The sequence below is a fragment of the Artemia franciscana genome, chromosome 20 (genome assembly GCF_032884065.1).
Source record: "Artemia franciscana chromosome 20, ASM3288406v1, whole genome shotgun sequence".
Classification (NCBI taxonomy): Eukaryota; Metazoa; Arthropoda; class Branchiopoda; order Anostraca; family Artemiidae; genus Artemia; species Artemia franciscana.
Window position 1 is genome coordinate 15,282,048 of NC_088882.1, and position 17,236 is coordinate 15,299,283.

Here is a 17,236-nt window from a genome sequence, read left to right on the forward strand (position 1 = left end):
AATCCTAAGGGGAGGGGGCAAAGTTGGAGTCAATTTTCCCGAATCAAGTGAAAATGACAGTGAAAATAAAAAATGAGCCGTATAATACTATAAAGACAAAGATATACCAACGAAACTGACCCGTTTCTGTGGATGCTTGAATTATGCGGGCTTATCTTAGCTTTGACAAGATTTTGCAGAAAGCGAATTTCAGATTGGGGGGGGGGGAATATGGCCTGGAGGGGGTATTGTCCCCTCTCCCTGCCCTATAGCAAATGACTAATTGACTAAATGACTAAAATGCAAATGACCTGGTCTGTACTAATTGAAACATAATGTTAATGTGATGTATTCAGGGCACTTTCAAATGACCTTGTTTTCTTCAACAAACGACCAAATGTTCGAGAACCTAAGAATAAAAGAAGAGAAAAATTATTTAGAAAGATTTAGAGTATTCTACCCACAGACAGGGAGGATGGTACAAGAAGGGTTGCATGTAGGACTATATGACCAAAATTGCAACTTTTATAGATCTCTATTCTCCTACCATAAAAAGATGAAGTGCACATTAAATTTTAAACCTTTTAGTGTTTTTAAAGTTTATAGCGGAATAGAAAGAAAATGAAGAGAGGGAAAGGAAGAGAACTATACTGCCATCTAGATTTACGAAAAAAATAATATGAGAATGCTACAAACCTTAAGGAAACATCAGCATTATGTATTCTGTACTCAGACAAAATCGACTTTACTATATCTATATCCAACTCACTTTGGGGTACCTAAAAAATTTGGAAAATGAATCAAGCATTTCACGATCTATTCAAGAATGGTTAGACAACATATTTAGGTTTTTTGTGTCAGCGATGCAGTCTGAAAGTTTGAGCAATGAACAAAGGGCTGTGGAGTCAGTTGTAGTAATTTTTTGCTGAATGGAGTCGGAGTCGGTATATTAGAAATGTCTTGAGTCGATTATAACTTATAGCCGACTCCACAGCCAATCTCAAACTATTTCAAAAGGAGCCATCTCCATTCTTCTCAATGGAGGAGCTATGAAAATACTTTTTCCACATTGACTGAGTTTCTGTATCAAGGCACTAAATATTGCAGCCTACATCAACTATAAGATTTGTTTAAGTAAGTACAATTAGCGCCATTAAAAATCAAAAACAAATCAAAGTGAAAAAAGAAAGAATTTTTTATAACATAAAGGTTGTATTATGTTCATTTTCTATAATCTAGAATAGCTTCTAGTGGACTACCCGAACAAAGAAAGAGTATATTTAAATTTGAATTCCCATAATTATATGGTAAATTTGAATTTTCCAAAAGAAATACTTTTATTAAGTAGCTTATTTTGTTTTATTCTTCAGGGTAAACGCATATAACCAAATTGTAATTCTTTTATGTTCTCAAATATTGATTAAATGATCATCTTTTTCTAAAAAAATATCGATAAGGATTATGCAAATTATTTCCAAAACACACAGCTTCGGCGTTTTCCTTCGAGCGCCAAAAATTTGAAATAGTAAAAAAAAAGTAACTAATGAGCGTAGTAACATAACAAAACATACACAGCTTTCATTTTCCTTTATACACAAAAGACAGAGTTTTGTACTAACTACTTATACTTCTATAGGTATTTCCATCATTCTGTACGACTTAAAAATCTTTCCAAGGCCACCTTAAGAACTTAGACAGTGATATAATTCATGTGTTTGACTACATTTAAGTATGAAGACCCTTAAGTTCACTTTATAAATTATTATAAACAAAAATATATAAATACATTTCTGCTTCTAATTAGGGCCCGACCAATATGGATTTTTGGTATCCGATACCGATATATTGGTAACTTACCGATATAATACCAATATAATTTGCCGACAAATTTCCTTCCGAAAAAAACCTTACCTAAAGTTTAAAACCTGCATTTTCTACCCATATTCATACTAAAATGTTGCTCCTTGGTCTATTACAAATATATTTCACTGTCGATTCCAAATAATGCAAAAAAGATTTATTTAGGCGACAGTTCTAGCCTCGACAGTAAAACTATTTTAGGCCGGTTTAGTTACATAAAGACCAATACGTGAAAAATCTGATTGACAGAAGAGCAATATATTTATTGAAATTAATTATTCGAAAGCTTAATTTCTATTTCAGGAATTAGTATTTTCATCATTCACAAATTAATGTGAAACCTTTACTTCACATTCACATGATATGGTTTTTAACTTAAGGTTGGCCTACTTTCCGTTTAGTCCTAGACGAATCTTATCCCTAATAGCACTAGAATCATAGTAGTAGTGGTAGCAGTAGAAAGAGGAGTAGCATCAATAATGTTATATTCGTACTGGTAGCAACAGTGGTTGCAGCAGCATTAATAGCAGTAGTTACATGCTATTAATGCAATAGCACAACTCCTTTCAGTAGTTGACAGCAACTACTGACAGGTTTTTACTAACGAATCCATGCTAGGCACACTGGATACAAGGGTTCAGCTAGGGTTTTAAGTTTGGAAGAAATATTTAAAGAATGTATTGACAAAATCGTCCAGTATGCCGACAAATGTGGTCGTATCAGCTGAATTTCCAAGGTAAATTAACCAAGGTGTCGGCACTCGACTCCAACACCTTGGAGCTTCTCCAAGAAATCTGGCGCCATCTTCTGGATAAGTTGCACATATAAAAAACGGCCGCTATCCGATAATGAAAATAACGGCCAATAAAGAACACCTACATTCGTTTCCAACATCCCTGCACTCTCTCCTCAAGGAAAAATGATATGAACTATGAATGATATGAATTACAGTCTCTACGAAGACTGTCATATTTCAATTACAAATGAACTACTTAAATGTATCACAATGTATCTTAAATAATGCTTAAATGTAGAGATAGTGAATAAGCTAGTGAAAAGAAGGAAAGGAAAAAGAACAGATACTTATTTGCATAGATCTTTGCTGAGAATACAAAAAAGCTAAGTCATATATTTTACCAGCAAAAGAGTAAAAGTGTGGTTGAAAACGAAATTCTAGAACCATCTTCTTTCCTCCGAGCACTACAAAATATTGCAGCTTTTTACTTTATATCTAGGGCATTCTGGGGAGGGGTAGCTGACATCCAATGCCTTGACCTTTGGTGTAGGAACCTCCAATATCCGGGCGTCCCAAATGCTAACAATAGCAAAACCACATGGATTTGAATCTGCATAATGTAATCGCTCTGGAGAGATGCAAGCGCCTTTTCATTTGAGCTGCTTGCGGCAGTAATGACTTTTATTTACACACAGTGTTTCCTAGGTTATATTAAGATTAGATTATGCTTAGCAGTCAAAATGTTTTATGTGTGCATGGCTGTAGTAGTAGTTTCATATAAAACTTTGATGTTAGACATCCACAAATTTCGTAAACTCAAGTGAAAAGCTCATATTTTATTAGCACCAAAACAGGGTATTCAAAAGTGCCAAGCGCAAAAGCACCCAACGCACTTTGGGTCGTCCTCATCCATCCCATTTTCTTCTAACCGTCTGTATTTTTAGGGATTCACTAATCCAAAATTTTGGATCCATTTTTGTAATCTTAGCATAATTATCTACAATCAACCTGTGTCGTATCACCTTAGGGGCTTGTGGTCCTTCTGAAATAACAAATAAATTATAGAAAACATAATCTTAAATAATAGATAAAATCATTGCATTCAGACAGCGCCTTTTAAATGTTTAGGGACTCTTTTAAGCATGTCCCTCACACTAAAGGATAAAGACAGCTCAAAACCCACAAAAGATGTGGATATTAGGGTATGGACAAACCACTTATTTCTAAATGCAAAATCGGCGGGAAGCGGTATTCGATGAACCGTGCACAAGCAAGACACCTGAGGTGCTTTAACGACTGTTCAAATAATCGTATAGCTTCTGCTGTATGCAAACACAATCAACTACTACTACTACTACTACTACTTCGCAAACTACTAATTAGGCACATTTTCAAATCAGATGCTATCAAGAGCTCCATGGTCTGGGTATACATACTAGTTTTTTGTTTTTTTCTAACTTACCCAGTTTCTAACTAGTTTACTTTCGCCTGATTGATGTTGGATTCGTAGACCTTATGGATGGCGCGAGACAAACTTACGATCATTTTCCAAATTTATCGAGCAAAAAAACATGTGCATTTTAAAGGACAACCCTCCATCAACGTGGATCAAATTTAGCTTAATTCGGGCCTTGGCTTCCGATATCAAATATACAGCAACCATTGTTTTGAAAACTAGCTCCATAGAGATTTTAATGTACCCGACACTATAGCCAATAATAGTTAGATAAAATCCTATTCAGTTCTAGACGTCGCGTCGGTGGTTACTGACAATTACTATAATTCATTTTTCAATAGAAAATAATTTAATCACAGTCTAACATGATTATTGATTTGTGGAAAAGTAAAAAAAAAGGTCCTTCCAAATAGAAATAAGTAAAAATTACAAGTGAATCCTCCCCTTCTCATAGATAGAATTTTGAATCCTTTGAGCTATAAACAAACAAAATAGATTATCATTTTGCCACACTTAAGGGGGCCCGAAAGTACAGAAGGGGCCACACTTAATGGGAACGAAAGTACAGTTAGGCAACCCGTATTTGGTAATTACTAATCAGAATTCAAATGACTGACGTTTAAATTATATTTTTTCCCAAACCTTTTTAATCAATGTGAATTTGAGATAGATAAAAACGATGCTTGCCCACTACCCCCATTTATAAACAACTTAGATCATAATATACTAAGGTAGATAACTTCGAAGACCACACTACCTTTCCATGACGAAAGTAAAACAGTTCAAAATAGGGATGAAACCTTTAAATTGACAGTGAACAGACATAAAATTATTTAACTGGATATTTCGAACAAACATACAGTGTTCATCATTAGCAGTAAAACTGCTATATAAACATAACTCGTGATTACTCATTGATGTTAAAATTAAAATCCCATTAGCTTTTTATTCTTCATTCCAACTCCACAGCCTTGGTAATATATTTTAACAATCTTATAAATGTTTTACAATTTTAAGGATCTATTTTCTTTTCAATAATCTCTAAATATAAAATGAATGCTAAAATTTTTTTGTGTAATTAAAAAAAGCTCAGTTGCTATTTTGGGATATGTTATATGTTATGGATATGTTATGTTATGGATATGTTATATTTTGGGATATGTTAATAAAAAAAGCTCAGTTGCTATTTTAAGCCTATTATTTGGCCTTATTACATTGATTGGGCCTTATTACATTTTACATTGATTTTACATTGATTATTACATTGATTGGGCCTTATTATATTTGGGCCTTATTACATTGAGCCTGTTTCATAACTTTGAAACTGAGATGGAAGCTAAGTCTCAGTGAAGAGGTTTATTGTCGTGGCGTGATGTACAGGGATCTCAGAAGCATACTCTCATGCTTTCGTCGCGACTCTTGGTGAATGCAAAAGAACACAGTGAGCCCCCTCCCCAACCAGTAATATTGAATTTACCCCTTTATCTCTCTGAAATTTAGTTTCTCAGACATTCTTTCTTTAATATTTCACGATATTTTTCTTTATCCAAAGAATGGAGAGAGAGAAATAGATCGGTATATTTAAAACTATCGTAGCATAGCTAAATTTATGTTTTTTTCTTACAAATTCTTACATTTAAACAAAATAACACACTACGGTTCAGCATTGAAAATCGACGTGAGGAAAGGCACAAATGAGTTGGCGTAACGATTAGTTCGTACTTTAGGGGGTAGATGTTAATTTTTTAACCGAGTTCGACTATTGGGAGGGGCTGGCTCGGGTAGTAGTGATTGGTGGATCGTATTGGATAGGACGGATTTTCCAAATTGCAGAATCAGGTGTCCAACCCGGACTTTAAGTGGAGATAAATAAAAAAAAAGTTTTTAACTGAAAGAAAGGAGCGACATTAAAACTTAAAACGAACAGAAATGACTCCGTGTATGAAAAGGGCTGTTCCCTACTCAACGCCCCGCTCTTTACGCTAAAAACTTATGCAACAAACTTCTATATTCGTATATTTTTATTATGTATGTGAAGGGGTGTGCCCCCTCGTTAATACCTCGCTTTTTACACTAAAGCTTTAATTTGTCCCAATTTTTTAAGATTGACCCCTAAATCACAAAGGCTGTAGAAAAAATAGGTGAAATTACTAAAAATACTGTAACATAAAGAGCGAGATATTTAGGAGGAGATGAACCCCCCATATGCGTAATAATCTCTGTTAGTTTTAAGTTTTAATGCTGGTCCTTACTTACAGTGGAAAAAAACTTTTTCATATTAATTTTTTCATTGTTTTTTTTTAAATGGTGCTAAAAAATCCTGCGCCCCCTTCATAGAGTTTCTCTTATCCCATGACAAGTTCCTCCAAGGGAAGATCCTCCTACGTAGACCCTACCCTCACCCCCCCCCTTCCCAACCAAAAATCCCCTTGAAAAGGTCTGTACACTTCCAAATAACCATTACTGTATATAAGCGTTGATCAAAGTTTATAACTTGCAGCCCCTCCCCCAGGGATGGGGGAGTAAGTCAGCCCCAAAGACATAGTTATTCTGTTTTTCGACTGTGCTGAACAAATGACTATCTCAAAATTTTGATCCGCTGACTTTGGGAAAAACTTTTAATTTCCATTAGAATGAGCCCTCCCGCGACATTCTAGGACCACTTGGTCAATACAATCACCCTTGGGAAAAAACAAACAAACAAATTAACACGCACCCGTGATCGGTCTTTTGGCAAAAAATACTAAGTTCCACATTTTTGGAGATGAGAGCTTGAAACTTCTACAGTAGGGTTCTCTGATTCGCTGAATGCGACGGTGTGATTTTCGTTAATCCTATAACTTTTAGGGGGTGTTTCCCCCTATTTTCCAAAACAAGGCAAATTTTCTCAGGCTCCTAAATTTTTACGAGTAAGACTAAATTTAATGAAACTTATATATTTAAAATCAGCATAAAAATCTGATTCTTTTGGTGTATCTATTAGTATCAAAATTCCGTTTTTTAGAGTTTCGTTTCTTATTGAGCCGGGTCGCTCCTTACTACAGTTCCTTGCCACAAACTGTTTGATAAGCTCAGTTTTGCGAGGGCTTGATCATAGGGTATGTCGCGGTTTCGCAGTATAATCCTTGTTGCTCTTTTCTGGACGGACTCTCGTGTCACGTAGAAACCGTAGAACTTATAGGTATTTGAAATAAATTTTTATCAAGGTAACACAAGACACAAAAAACAGAGGAAACACGAAAAAAATATCACAGTTTTCGGAATTTACAGGAATTGAAATGTATACATATAAATTAGAAAATAAACTTACAACACACGTTAGGTTAACACCACCTTTATCCTTCTTTCTAAAACCAATATTTGGAGGTTGCTTATTAAGTCTAATGCCAAAGCCTTCCAGTTCTCGCTCTAAAATCTTCTTGTGATGTAAAGGCTTCAAGACATCCAAGACTATGAAAATTAGACTGCATGTTCGCGCCACAGCGATTACTTGGCGACCACGTCCCTTACCATCTTTTGCACCTTCGATAATACCCGGTAAGTCGAGAAGCTAAAAAGGAAAAGAAAAATTGAAAATCAATTAAAGGATATAGAAAACTCGTAAAAGTGAAGACTGGCGCAAGTATCAGAAAAAAATTCCCATCACAATCTAGCATTATTTTTTTTTTTTTTTAACACTGTAAATCTTTTATTTTCGGGAACTGTCCTCGTTCACTTTTTGAACCTGTGGCACACGTTCACAAAAAAGGTCTAGTTGGTTGGTTGAAGCAAACCTGATCGCTTCATATAATTATGTCACCAATCTTCTTGTCCAAAAACTAAGCGGAGAATGGGCAACCCGGCTATTTTTAAGTTTTTTTTTTCAACGAAAAAACAAAAAGTTATTTTTCAAGACCTATCGGGGGAGCAAGGGGCTAAATTCCTCAATTGGCTCCACTATGTTTGACAAACGATGAAAAGCTGCTAATGGGCAATTTTAACCTAAAATGGTCTTGGAGCAGAGCCCAAACCGAGGCTTCTTGACCTTTAAATAGCTCAAGTGTTTAAACTGCTAGAGACATGACTTTTCTGGCCCATCTTAAGGCAGCTTGTCAGCTTATAGTCTACTATAATGTATGTAGCCTACTTTAATACAGTCTAAGTGGGCAGATAGCCTACTTGACTTTGAGCATACTGAATTCTTAGCGAAAACCCTTTTCGACAACAAAAAAATTCCAACCAATCATCATTTACAGAGAAATACAATTCTATTTATATATAAAAACTATATAATATACATGCAATACTGTCATTCTAAACAAAATAGATTATCCAGCCTTTGAATTTTTATTTGACACCAGTTTCTTATGCTCTTTCGTGTTTATGGGTAGCAATATTGCCAAAAGACATGGTGGAATAAACCCTCCTGATGCTAGTTTTTTATGAGTTAGTCTTTTTATTTCATTTCACGCATTTTATTCAATTTTACATTTTCCCTCCTTTTTGGGATGAGGGTGGCTCAGCCGAGGTCTTGATGTTTTTTCCCGAACTTTTTTGGGGTATGACAAATTTCTTGCTCAAAAAGTTATTCTACCCTGGTATTTTGGTAAAAAAAAAAATACCCTAGTGGAAAGATTGTTTATGATGGCTTAAATTTTCAAAAATATTACAAAAAAAATATTTTGACCTTTTTTATATAGTGATTCCACTAGTCACATTCTAGATATATATTTTTCAATTTGAATGTTTACCTTTTCAATCAAAAGAAATCTACATAACTAAAAGCTTCCAAAGACCTAATTTGAACAGCCCCTCACCCCCCAATCGACCCCAAAAACTTATAATTGACATCTAGGTATGTTAAAAATAAAATATCATTATTTTTTTTTGTATCGTTACTGAGTCAGATGCAATCAGGTATCATAATCATATATCATGATTGCGTATCTAGGTTGCGTGAGACGCATCCTAGTAAAGAACAAATTCTAGCCCATAGTACACGAAGATTCAAAAACGTATGTAAAAAAAAAAAAAAAAAAAAAAAAAAAAAAAAAAAAAACAAAACAAAAAAACAACGTAAAGTGAGGAAGAAGCGCCATTTGAAGCTGATTCAGAAATGGTAATAAAGAAAAGATCAGCCAAATCTAATCCATAGTAGGTTTTTTGTTTCTTTTGTCTTAAAAAAAAAAACTTACATCAAATACCTACAATTAGATGAGTATGTAGAACGTTCTTAGTTGCATTTAAGCTTGAAGTTCGTCATATTGGTTTTCAAAAAGTAGTTAAAAAAATGACAAATAACATGATATAAGCTTGAAGCTCGTCAAATTGGTTTTCAAAAAGCAGTTAAAAAGATGACGAATAACAAGATACAAAATGTGCATTGAAGATCTTACAAGTATTTCTGGGCACATGAAACCTTCAGAACGTTTAAAAAACCGCTTGATATATCGTTAGTACTAAGAATCTGCATAGGCACCTAGTGCATAGTGACTTAAGATATACAAGTGGAAAATATTCAGATTCTCAAAGGATCTAGACTCTATAGATAAAAAGGCTGGAACAAAGCCAAAAGAGGTTGCACGAGATATTAAAATAAGGAATAAAGACGATATAGACTATATTTGTTGACTACCGACTACAGCTAGTGATATAGCCAAAATTTCATTTTACGCAAATCTGATCTCCCAGTCGTTTCACCTTTCTAGAACAGTGATGTCGGCGGGAGGTAATCTTAGCCTTATCAGCACAAACAAAGCGCAAAAAGTACATCTTGAGTTCATGGCTAATAAAGACCTAATATAACGTTAGACCCCACCAAAATGGATGACTAGGGTACGCGTCTTTTCTTCACCCAAACAAAACTTATGGGGAGGAGTTACAAAAAGTAATTACCTGAATTTTAGCACCTTTATAGCGAATACATCCTGGAACAGTAGTGAGTGTAGTAAATTCGTACGAGGCAACTTCTGAATAGACACCTGCCAAATTTGTTAACAATGTTGATTTTCCTACAGATGGAAATCCTGAAAGAACAAACGATTAATGTCTTTTGCCACAGACTTCCATTGAAATGTGAAAAAAAGAAGTTAAAAACTGACTTCTTTTACGGATTTAGTAAAATAAGACTTAGATCAGCTTCTCTGATGTCTAAAATATTTACAGTTTAAGCATAAGATGTTCAGCCTTTACTGAAACAAAGATAAACATGCTATATCTAAGGGAAACTAAGATCCTGTCTACACTAGTCTAAAAGACCTCCCACCTAAAAAAGTTCATAAATTGGGTTTAAGAATGTTTTTGTCTTATAAGTCCATTTACTTTGAAATTTTCAAGTCACAAGTTTGTATTAATCTTTTGAAAAATTCACTCTAAAATAACTAAACTGTTTCTTGTCATAAATTTGAATTAACCCTTAGAAAAATTCGCCCAAAGATCAAAAAGGTCAGCTCCAAGGAAAGCTGATACAAAATGGAACGACAAATGTAAATATAGCAATACAAGGTCAAGCTATATTGGATGGGCTCCAAGCTAAGTATTGCCTGATGGGCACCCCGGAGGTGGTTGCAGAGTGACCTAGTTCGACAATAAGAGCAGGTCGCAAAAATAAGAAAAGCACTTTTTTGTTCCGCTCTGTTCAGTCATTATTTTTTCCTATATCGAAGCCAAACTCAATTCCAAACCACCACAGCATAAAGCTTTTCTTTTGTGCTCTTCCATGTAAGCATCTATTGTTCTACCTCTCACCTTTCCCAGACTAAAATTTATATTCATTAGACCCTCCTACACACACACACACACAACCTAAAAGTCTTCGCATTATTTCCTAACTATTCCAGAGACATCGCATATAATTTTAAAACTTTTGTGCATTGTGTTTTTTTGATTTAATCAAGCAACTCTTGTACCCATGTTGACTACCTGTGTCATTTTTAGATTTAAACCTTGTAAAACTCTGATAATCTTAACCTAGCAAATAATTCTTCATGGCTTTTCTAAAAAACATTTCTGCAAACAATGGTAAACTCCAATAATTTAGGTAAACATCAGCATCCAAAGAAATTGGGATTCAATATCATTTAGACTTATGGGAAGCCAAGTTGCCGAAAAGTACATGAGAGGGAGACTGGTTGCCCTCAAACCAGGTTTGGCTCGAATTAACCCCTCCATAGTGTCTATAACAACCTTTCCATCAGAGCCCTTACTTTTTTTCCTCTGTACTGAGGCCCCCTTAGCCTTAGCCTTCGTATTCGTTTTTTGTTATTTTGTTAGTGTTTGAATATTCATTATTGTGTTTATGAAAAATACCAAAGAAGGGAGTAATTTAATTTATATCCATGCCTTATGGAAGTTCTAATTTATTTGCCTTGCTGCCACTCATTACGATAAGTAAGTTTAGTTAGTACTTTTGATACTCAGGTCCTTTTTTTTAATATCTAGAACAAAGGTCAATTAAGTTTGGGGAGAAGTTTCGCAATGATTTGGGGCGGCATAATGGGATGAATGATGACTGTTTTTTTTTTTTTTTTTTTTTTAGAAAATTCAAAGTTTTGTGTCTCAGCTGATTTAGATAATTTGTGCCATGGGAAAAAGGATAATTTCCGTATTTTTTCGTTTAATTGCCAGGGTTTGAAATCAGGTTTTCAATTTTTATCTGGGTTGGCTAACAAATTAATTATATATATATATATATATATATATATATATATATATATATATATATATATATATATATATATATATATATATCCGTTTTGGAAATGTTTCACTCAGACAGATAAGAAAAAGCTGCATATGATTTATTTTAAGTATGCTAAGTATTTTCTTGAGCTACCACCGTGGACCAGCAATCAGTATTTGATTGAAAGATTTGGTTTGATAGATCCAGATGCTGCTGTTCCAATGAGAGTAAATGATTTTCAAAATAAGTTACAGACACTAGATCACCCTTGGGCGACTCTTCAGAAGACGTTTTTAAATCAGAAATCATACTTGATAGTTGAATGTTAAGTGTATTAAGTCTGTTGTAAATATTTGTGTTAAACTGTACTTTGCAACCTTTTTCTCTTTTTTTTCTTTCTTTTTTCAATTCGTACTCTGCCCCCTATTGTACTCGTAAGGTTTTGGCAGGCAATAAATCTATATCATACCATATCAAAGATGCTCCTGGAAAACCATGGATAAATAATAATTTAATCCATTGCATTCGTCATCGAAATTTGTTATCTAAGCATATTCATATTGAAAAAAGTGAAGAATCTATTTCAATTTACAAAAAATATAGAAGTATTTTAAATTGTCCTCTAAGAGCTGTAGTTGGTGACCCCCATGATGGTCTCATATTATTAGAAGTGGAGAAGATAACATTTTGGTGGACCCTGTAAAAATTTCCGAAGTGTTTTGTGAGTATTGATCAAATGTTGCGTCAAACCTATCATCAAATATTCAGCCACCAGAGGATACAAATTTTGAGAGGTTTTTACCAGCAGGTATTGAGATTTCACTTGATTATAGGCCAACGTGTTGTACTGAGGTGGATAATATTGTTTGTAGTATGAAGTCAAGTTCAGTTGGAGTTGAGAAAATACATTCTACCAATAATTTTGGAAAATTTTGTAGGATTGATTAACTCCTGCTTTAAAGCTGCCATTAACAATGCTTGTTTTAAGACTATTGTCTTGTTTTAAGACCATTAACAATGGTGCTTGTTTACGGTGTAATGGTGCATGGTCCAAATATATTAAAGTGCATATGTGATAACCACTATGACACATTCAAGAAAGGCATAAACATGCTAAGAAATTTGACTTGGAAGATCATAGAAAACCATGAGGAAGCAATTGCAGCTGATGCAAAGCAGAATCCAAAGGGGTTCTGGTGCCATATCTCAGCAGCTAATCCCTCTAGACATGGTATCCTGGACCTCATGAAAGAGGATGAATGCTTGTTTTAAGACCATTAACAATGCTTATTAGTTAAGACTGTCTTAACTATGCTTGTTTTAAGACAGCAGAGGTGATTCCATTATTTAAAGGAGGCAAGAGGACTTATGTATCAAATTGTGTCAGAACCATTTCAGCTTTGCCTCTATTAAGTTGTATAATTGAAAAGTTAATTAATAATAGACTTTATGCACATCTTGAGAATATAATATTTTACGTCCTAATCAGTTTGTTTTAGGGAGGAAATAAATACAGAACAGGCAATAGCATATTTAACTAGTTGTACAAATCAAGCTCTAGATAAAGGTTACCAAGTTGTGACAATCTTTTTTTAGATGTCCTTCTTTTGATACAGTGAATCATTCTATACTTGATGATAAGTTACAAAGGTATGGAATTAATGAATATTTCTCAATTCGATAATTAATCCTTTTAGTCTAATGACTTACAGCTATAAGTTTAAAACAATCATGTGATCAAGGATATATTTTGTTTTTATTTATTGCAAATTCACCCTTCCATAATAACATATTTGATTATTTTGACCCACAGACAGATCTCTGTAAGGTCAAGCCAACCGCACACTCAGAAACAAGCACTGTTTTTCATGATAAGAAATTTTTCACTATTTCCACCCATTGCTCCCAGGGCTGTGGGGTCATGGCATCCTGGAGGTATGTCTATTAAACATTTCACCTATCTTGATCAAAACAAAAGGAAAAATGCCAAAATTTTCATCAAATGCCTTTGGGAGTTATGGGGGACAGGTAGCAAAAACTTGCTAGTTACCAGTTACCCTTCAGTATTTTCAACTTTAAAAAGTACACAGAAAATTTCAATTTCCGATTGAATGATCTTGCTTTGAAGTTTCTACAACTACTCCTTTCCTGCAAAGATTGCAGGGAAACACTAACAACCTAAGATTTGAAATTTTTGCCCCTTCTGCAATATAGCTTAATTTTATACATTCTATCAGTTTTCTCTATTCAGAATAATTGAAAATATGATCAAATATTTTTTTTAAGATAAAGACATCTCAAAGAGACAAAGGAAAAAGAGAAATGATTGCTTACCAACAAAACCTATTCTGGCATCACCAGTTTTAGCAACATCAAAACCTTCACCAGTACCCCCTCCACCTCCTTTGGGGGTAAGAAGTTCTCTTCTTAACTTTGCCAATTTAGCTTTTAAAAGACCCAAGTGTTGGGACGTTGCCTTATTTTTTTGAGTTCGAGCCATCTGCAAAAAGCAAAGTCAAATTAAACATAAAGATGCAAAATGCATAGGTACACAACAATCCATTTCTTTGAAAGAAGATGGTACTAGAGAGAAATTCCATGAAGGAACTGAGCAAATAAAAAAGAAGTACAATTTAATAAAACAATTCTTCATTTTACCTGAAGAGAGGGGAGATGGAAATAAAAAGCATCTCTATTGTCCACAAATCCCAGACAGCCATTCAAGTAGAGCACACCCTTACAAGAAGGGAGGGACCCTATCCCCTAGTTAAGGTGGGATAAGGTGCGTTATCCAAAGACCAAATTAGGACAATTATCCCACTCTTACTTTCCACCAACCTTGGCTGAAATCCAAGATTCCTTTCTCTTATACTTCTGATGACATGTATTTGAGGACACCCTCCCCCCCCCCAGACACAAAGAGTTCATGATGGATACGGAACTACAAGCAACAAAAAGGACACTAGCTTCTATTTACAATCAAGTTTAGTTGAGGAACAAAAAGGTGCTATAGCAGATAGACAAATGGAGAGGAGAAGGGAGAAGAATACCCTCCCTTCTCCCCTCTTGAGAATTCTATTACAGCTGCACTTCACATTGGATATAAGAGCAAAAAAAATCAGACTTAAACTTTAATAGAACATCATACTTTGCTAAGTTAGCAAAAATAAATTTAGTTGCACCATTTAAAGACTTCAAATGTTAATGAGGAAAGTCTTCCATTAAAGACTTCAAATATGAATGAGGACTTGGCTGAGTGGGTGGTCCTTTCAGGACCACTGAAAATAATAATTTCATTCTATATTTTTCTTAATTGGTTAAAGCATTTGTTTCAAACTTGTTATTTCATTATAAATCCATTTTGTAAAAGTTGTATAATCCACAAACATTGATATGTCAAGATTAAGTTGAGTAGAAAAACTTCAAACAGACCTATCATGTTTTCTTGTTATTCTGTTAGGTCAATTAAAAACTGCTGTTTCACCTAAATGTAAAAAAAAAAAAATAATCTGAAAGCTGTGTGTTTTGATCTTGATATAGACATTATTTGTGTTTGTGAAATTTGCCCAAAGAATTCAGTGTCAAAATTGGAAGAATCTCATATTCAAATCCCTTAATTTAGTCTGTGAAGCAATTTGGATAACCCTGAATGTCAGAGAGGAGCAGTCAAATATTGCAGAACTAGTCTGAGAGCTGAAACTGTGAGCTATTCTTTTATTTATTCTGATAGTAGTTGGGTTGAGTAGGTTTGCTGGAAACTCCACATCGGATCTGAATCATTTATAATAGTTGTTTACTGTAGTCTGTCTGCCCCTGATCAATATATTGCACACCTAGCTATATCTGATCTCATATCTAAGATGAACACCCATGAGCATTCAACAATCTTTTTGTTTGGAGATTTCAATGTCCCTGGTGTTAAGTGGATTGAAGGTATAGGATTCCCCCCTGAAATTAGCCCTTCCTGTGTCACTACTAAATCCCTCACTGACAACCTATTGACACAGATTATTGGCCAACCAACACAATTCAGGCACCAGCAAAAACCCTCCTTACTAGACTTAGTGTAACAATTGACCCTGAACAAATCATTTCTACTTCCAATTACCCTGAAATTGGAAGGAGTGATCATAATTGTATCTTTTCTGAGATACAGATAAACTTCAAGAAGAAAAATCCTTTATATATTATGAATTAATATGGCTGGACTGGAGAAAGATAAATGTGATAGACTGTGGTAAAATAGAAAAAAGTTGGGAGGCAATTTAAGACAGTAATCCTAGCTGGAGTAAATATACATACCTGGGTAAACTGGTTGCCCTTGCCAAAAACACTCCACTCCCCTTCTTATCCAAAGAAGTTGTAGAATACTCACCTTGCTTTGCTTGCATTAGTGTCTTATTTATAGTGTGCCTTTATTTATTCTTCCTTGCGTGAGTGATTGCTTGCTTGCTTGTACATATTGCTTTTTCTTTTATAGGTGCTTGGGTTATAATAAACAACTAAACTTCTACATGGTGTCAGAAGTAACCAAGTAAAGATGGATTCAGTTCATTGCTCAACACCAACGATCGACTGGAATTCACAAAACTTGAAACATGCATGGAATAGATTTAAGCAGCATGCAAAATTAATGTTCAGTGGCCCCCAAAAATTAATGTTCAGTGTCCCAAGGTGAAGATTAACCATTATGCCAGAGTTTGCAAGAGTAAAACAGTTCACCAGCTAGAAATTGCAGGAACAAGCTCTGGTTCTCAGGCTATACATGCATTAGACTTCTCCCCTAGCTTGGGAAGCGAGTGGTATATTGATTCAATTCATTCAATGAATCAAACCAAAGACCATCACATTGATCTGCACTTCAGTACACAAAAGAAGTACATCAGCTTCAAGCTTGATACAGAAGCAGATGTCAACATACTTCCATTAAAGGAATATGAGAGATGTTATCCCCATCCCACACTAAACAAAACCAACAGTATCCTGACAAGCTCTACCAATGGGAAGCTGAACGTATATGGAGTGTGTGAAGCTGAAATACAATACAAAGATAGGCCTGGACAGAAGCACAAATTCTTCATGGTTGACACTCAGAAAGTGCCAATAATTAGTACGCAAACCAGTGTTGATCTTGGTCTTGTCAAATTCATATTTGATGTGCAAACAATGCAACCTTGCGCTGATCAAATCAAGATCATGATAGACCAATATGCTGATGTCTTTAAGGGTATTGACCAACTTCTGGGCGTGTGTGAGCTGGCGACTCATCAGCATGTTTGGGCAAGTTTGGTATGTACCTCAACAAGTAGTTAAGCATGCCTAGAAGTTTTTGAAGCTACTCGCTGTTTTCTGGTGGTGGCATTTCCGTAATAGCCCGAGTTTTTTTGGGGTCGGGCTTTATTCCTTCCAAGGTCAGAAGATGCCCAAAGTATGGGATGCTTTCTGCACCAAACATACATTTCTCTTGGTTAAACTTCACATTTTTCTAACGCGCACGTTCTAGCACTGCTTTCAGTCTTTCATCGTGTTCACTATCATTAGCACC

General features: G+C 34.9%; 1 protein-coding gene across 1 annotated transcript in view; it reads right to left on the bottom strand.

Moving 5' to 3' along the window:
* Nucleotides 1-17,236, bottom strand: part of LOC136039791 (developmentally-regulated GTP-binding protein 1-like) — a 52,137-nt gene that overhangs the window by 26,441 nt on the left and 8,460 nt on the right. Inside the window, exons 2-5 of the mRNA XM_065723667.1 lie at nt 14,026-14,191; nt 9,906-10,036; nt 7,342-7,581; nt 676-758 (exon numbers count right to left, since the gene is read on the bottom strand). Coding sequence (XP_065579739.1) covers nt 676-758; nt 7,342-7,581; nt 9,906-10,036; nt 14,026-14,191 — 620 coding nt within the window. The remainder of the gene's footprint in view (nt 1-675; nt 759-7,341; nt 7,582-9,905; nt 10,037-14,025; nt 14,192-17,236) is intronic.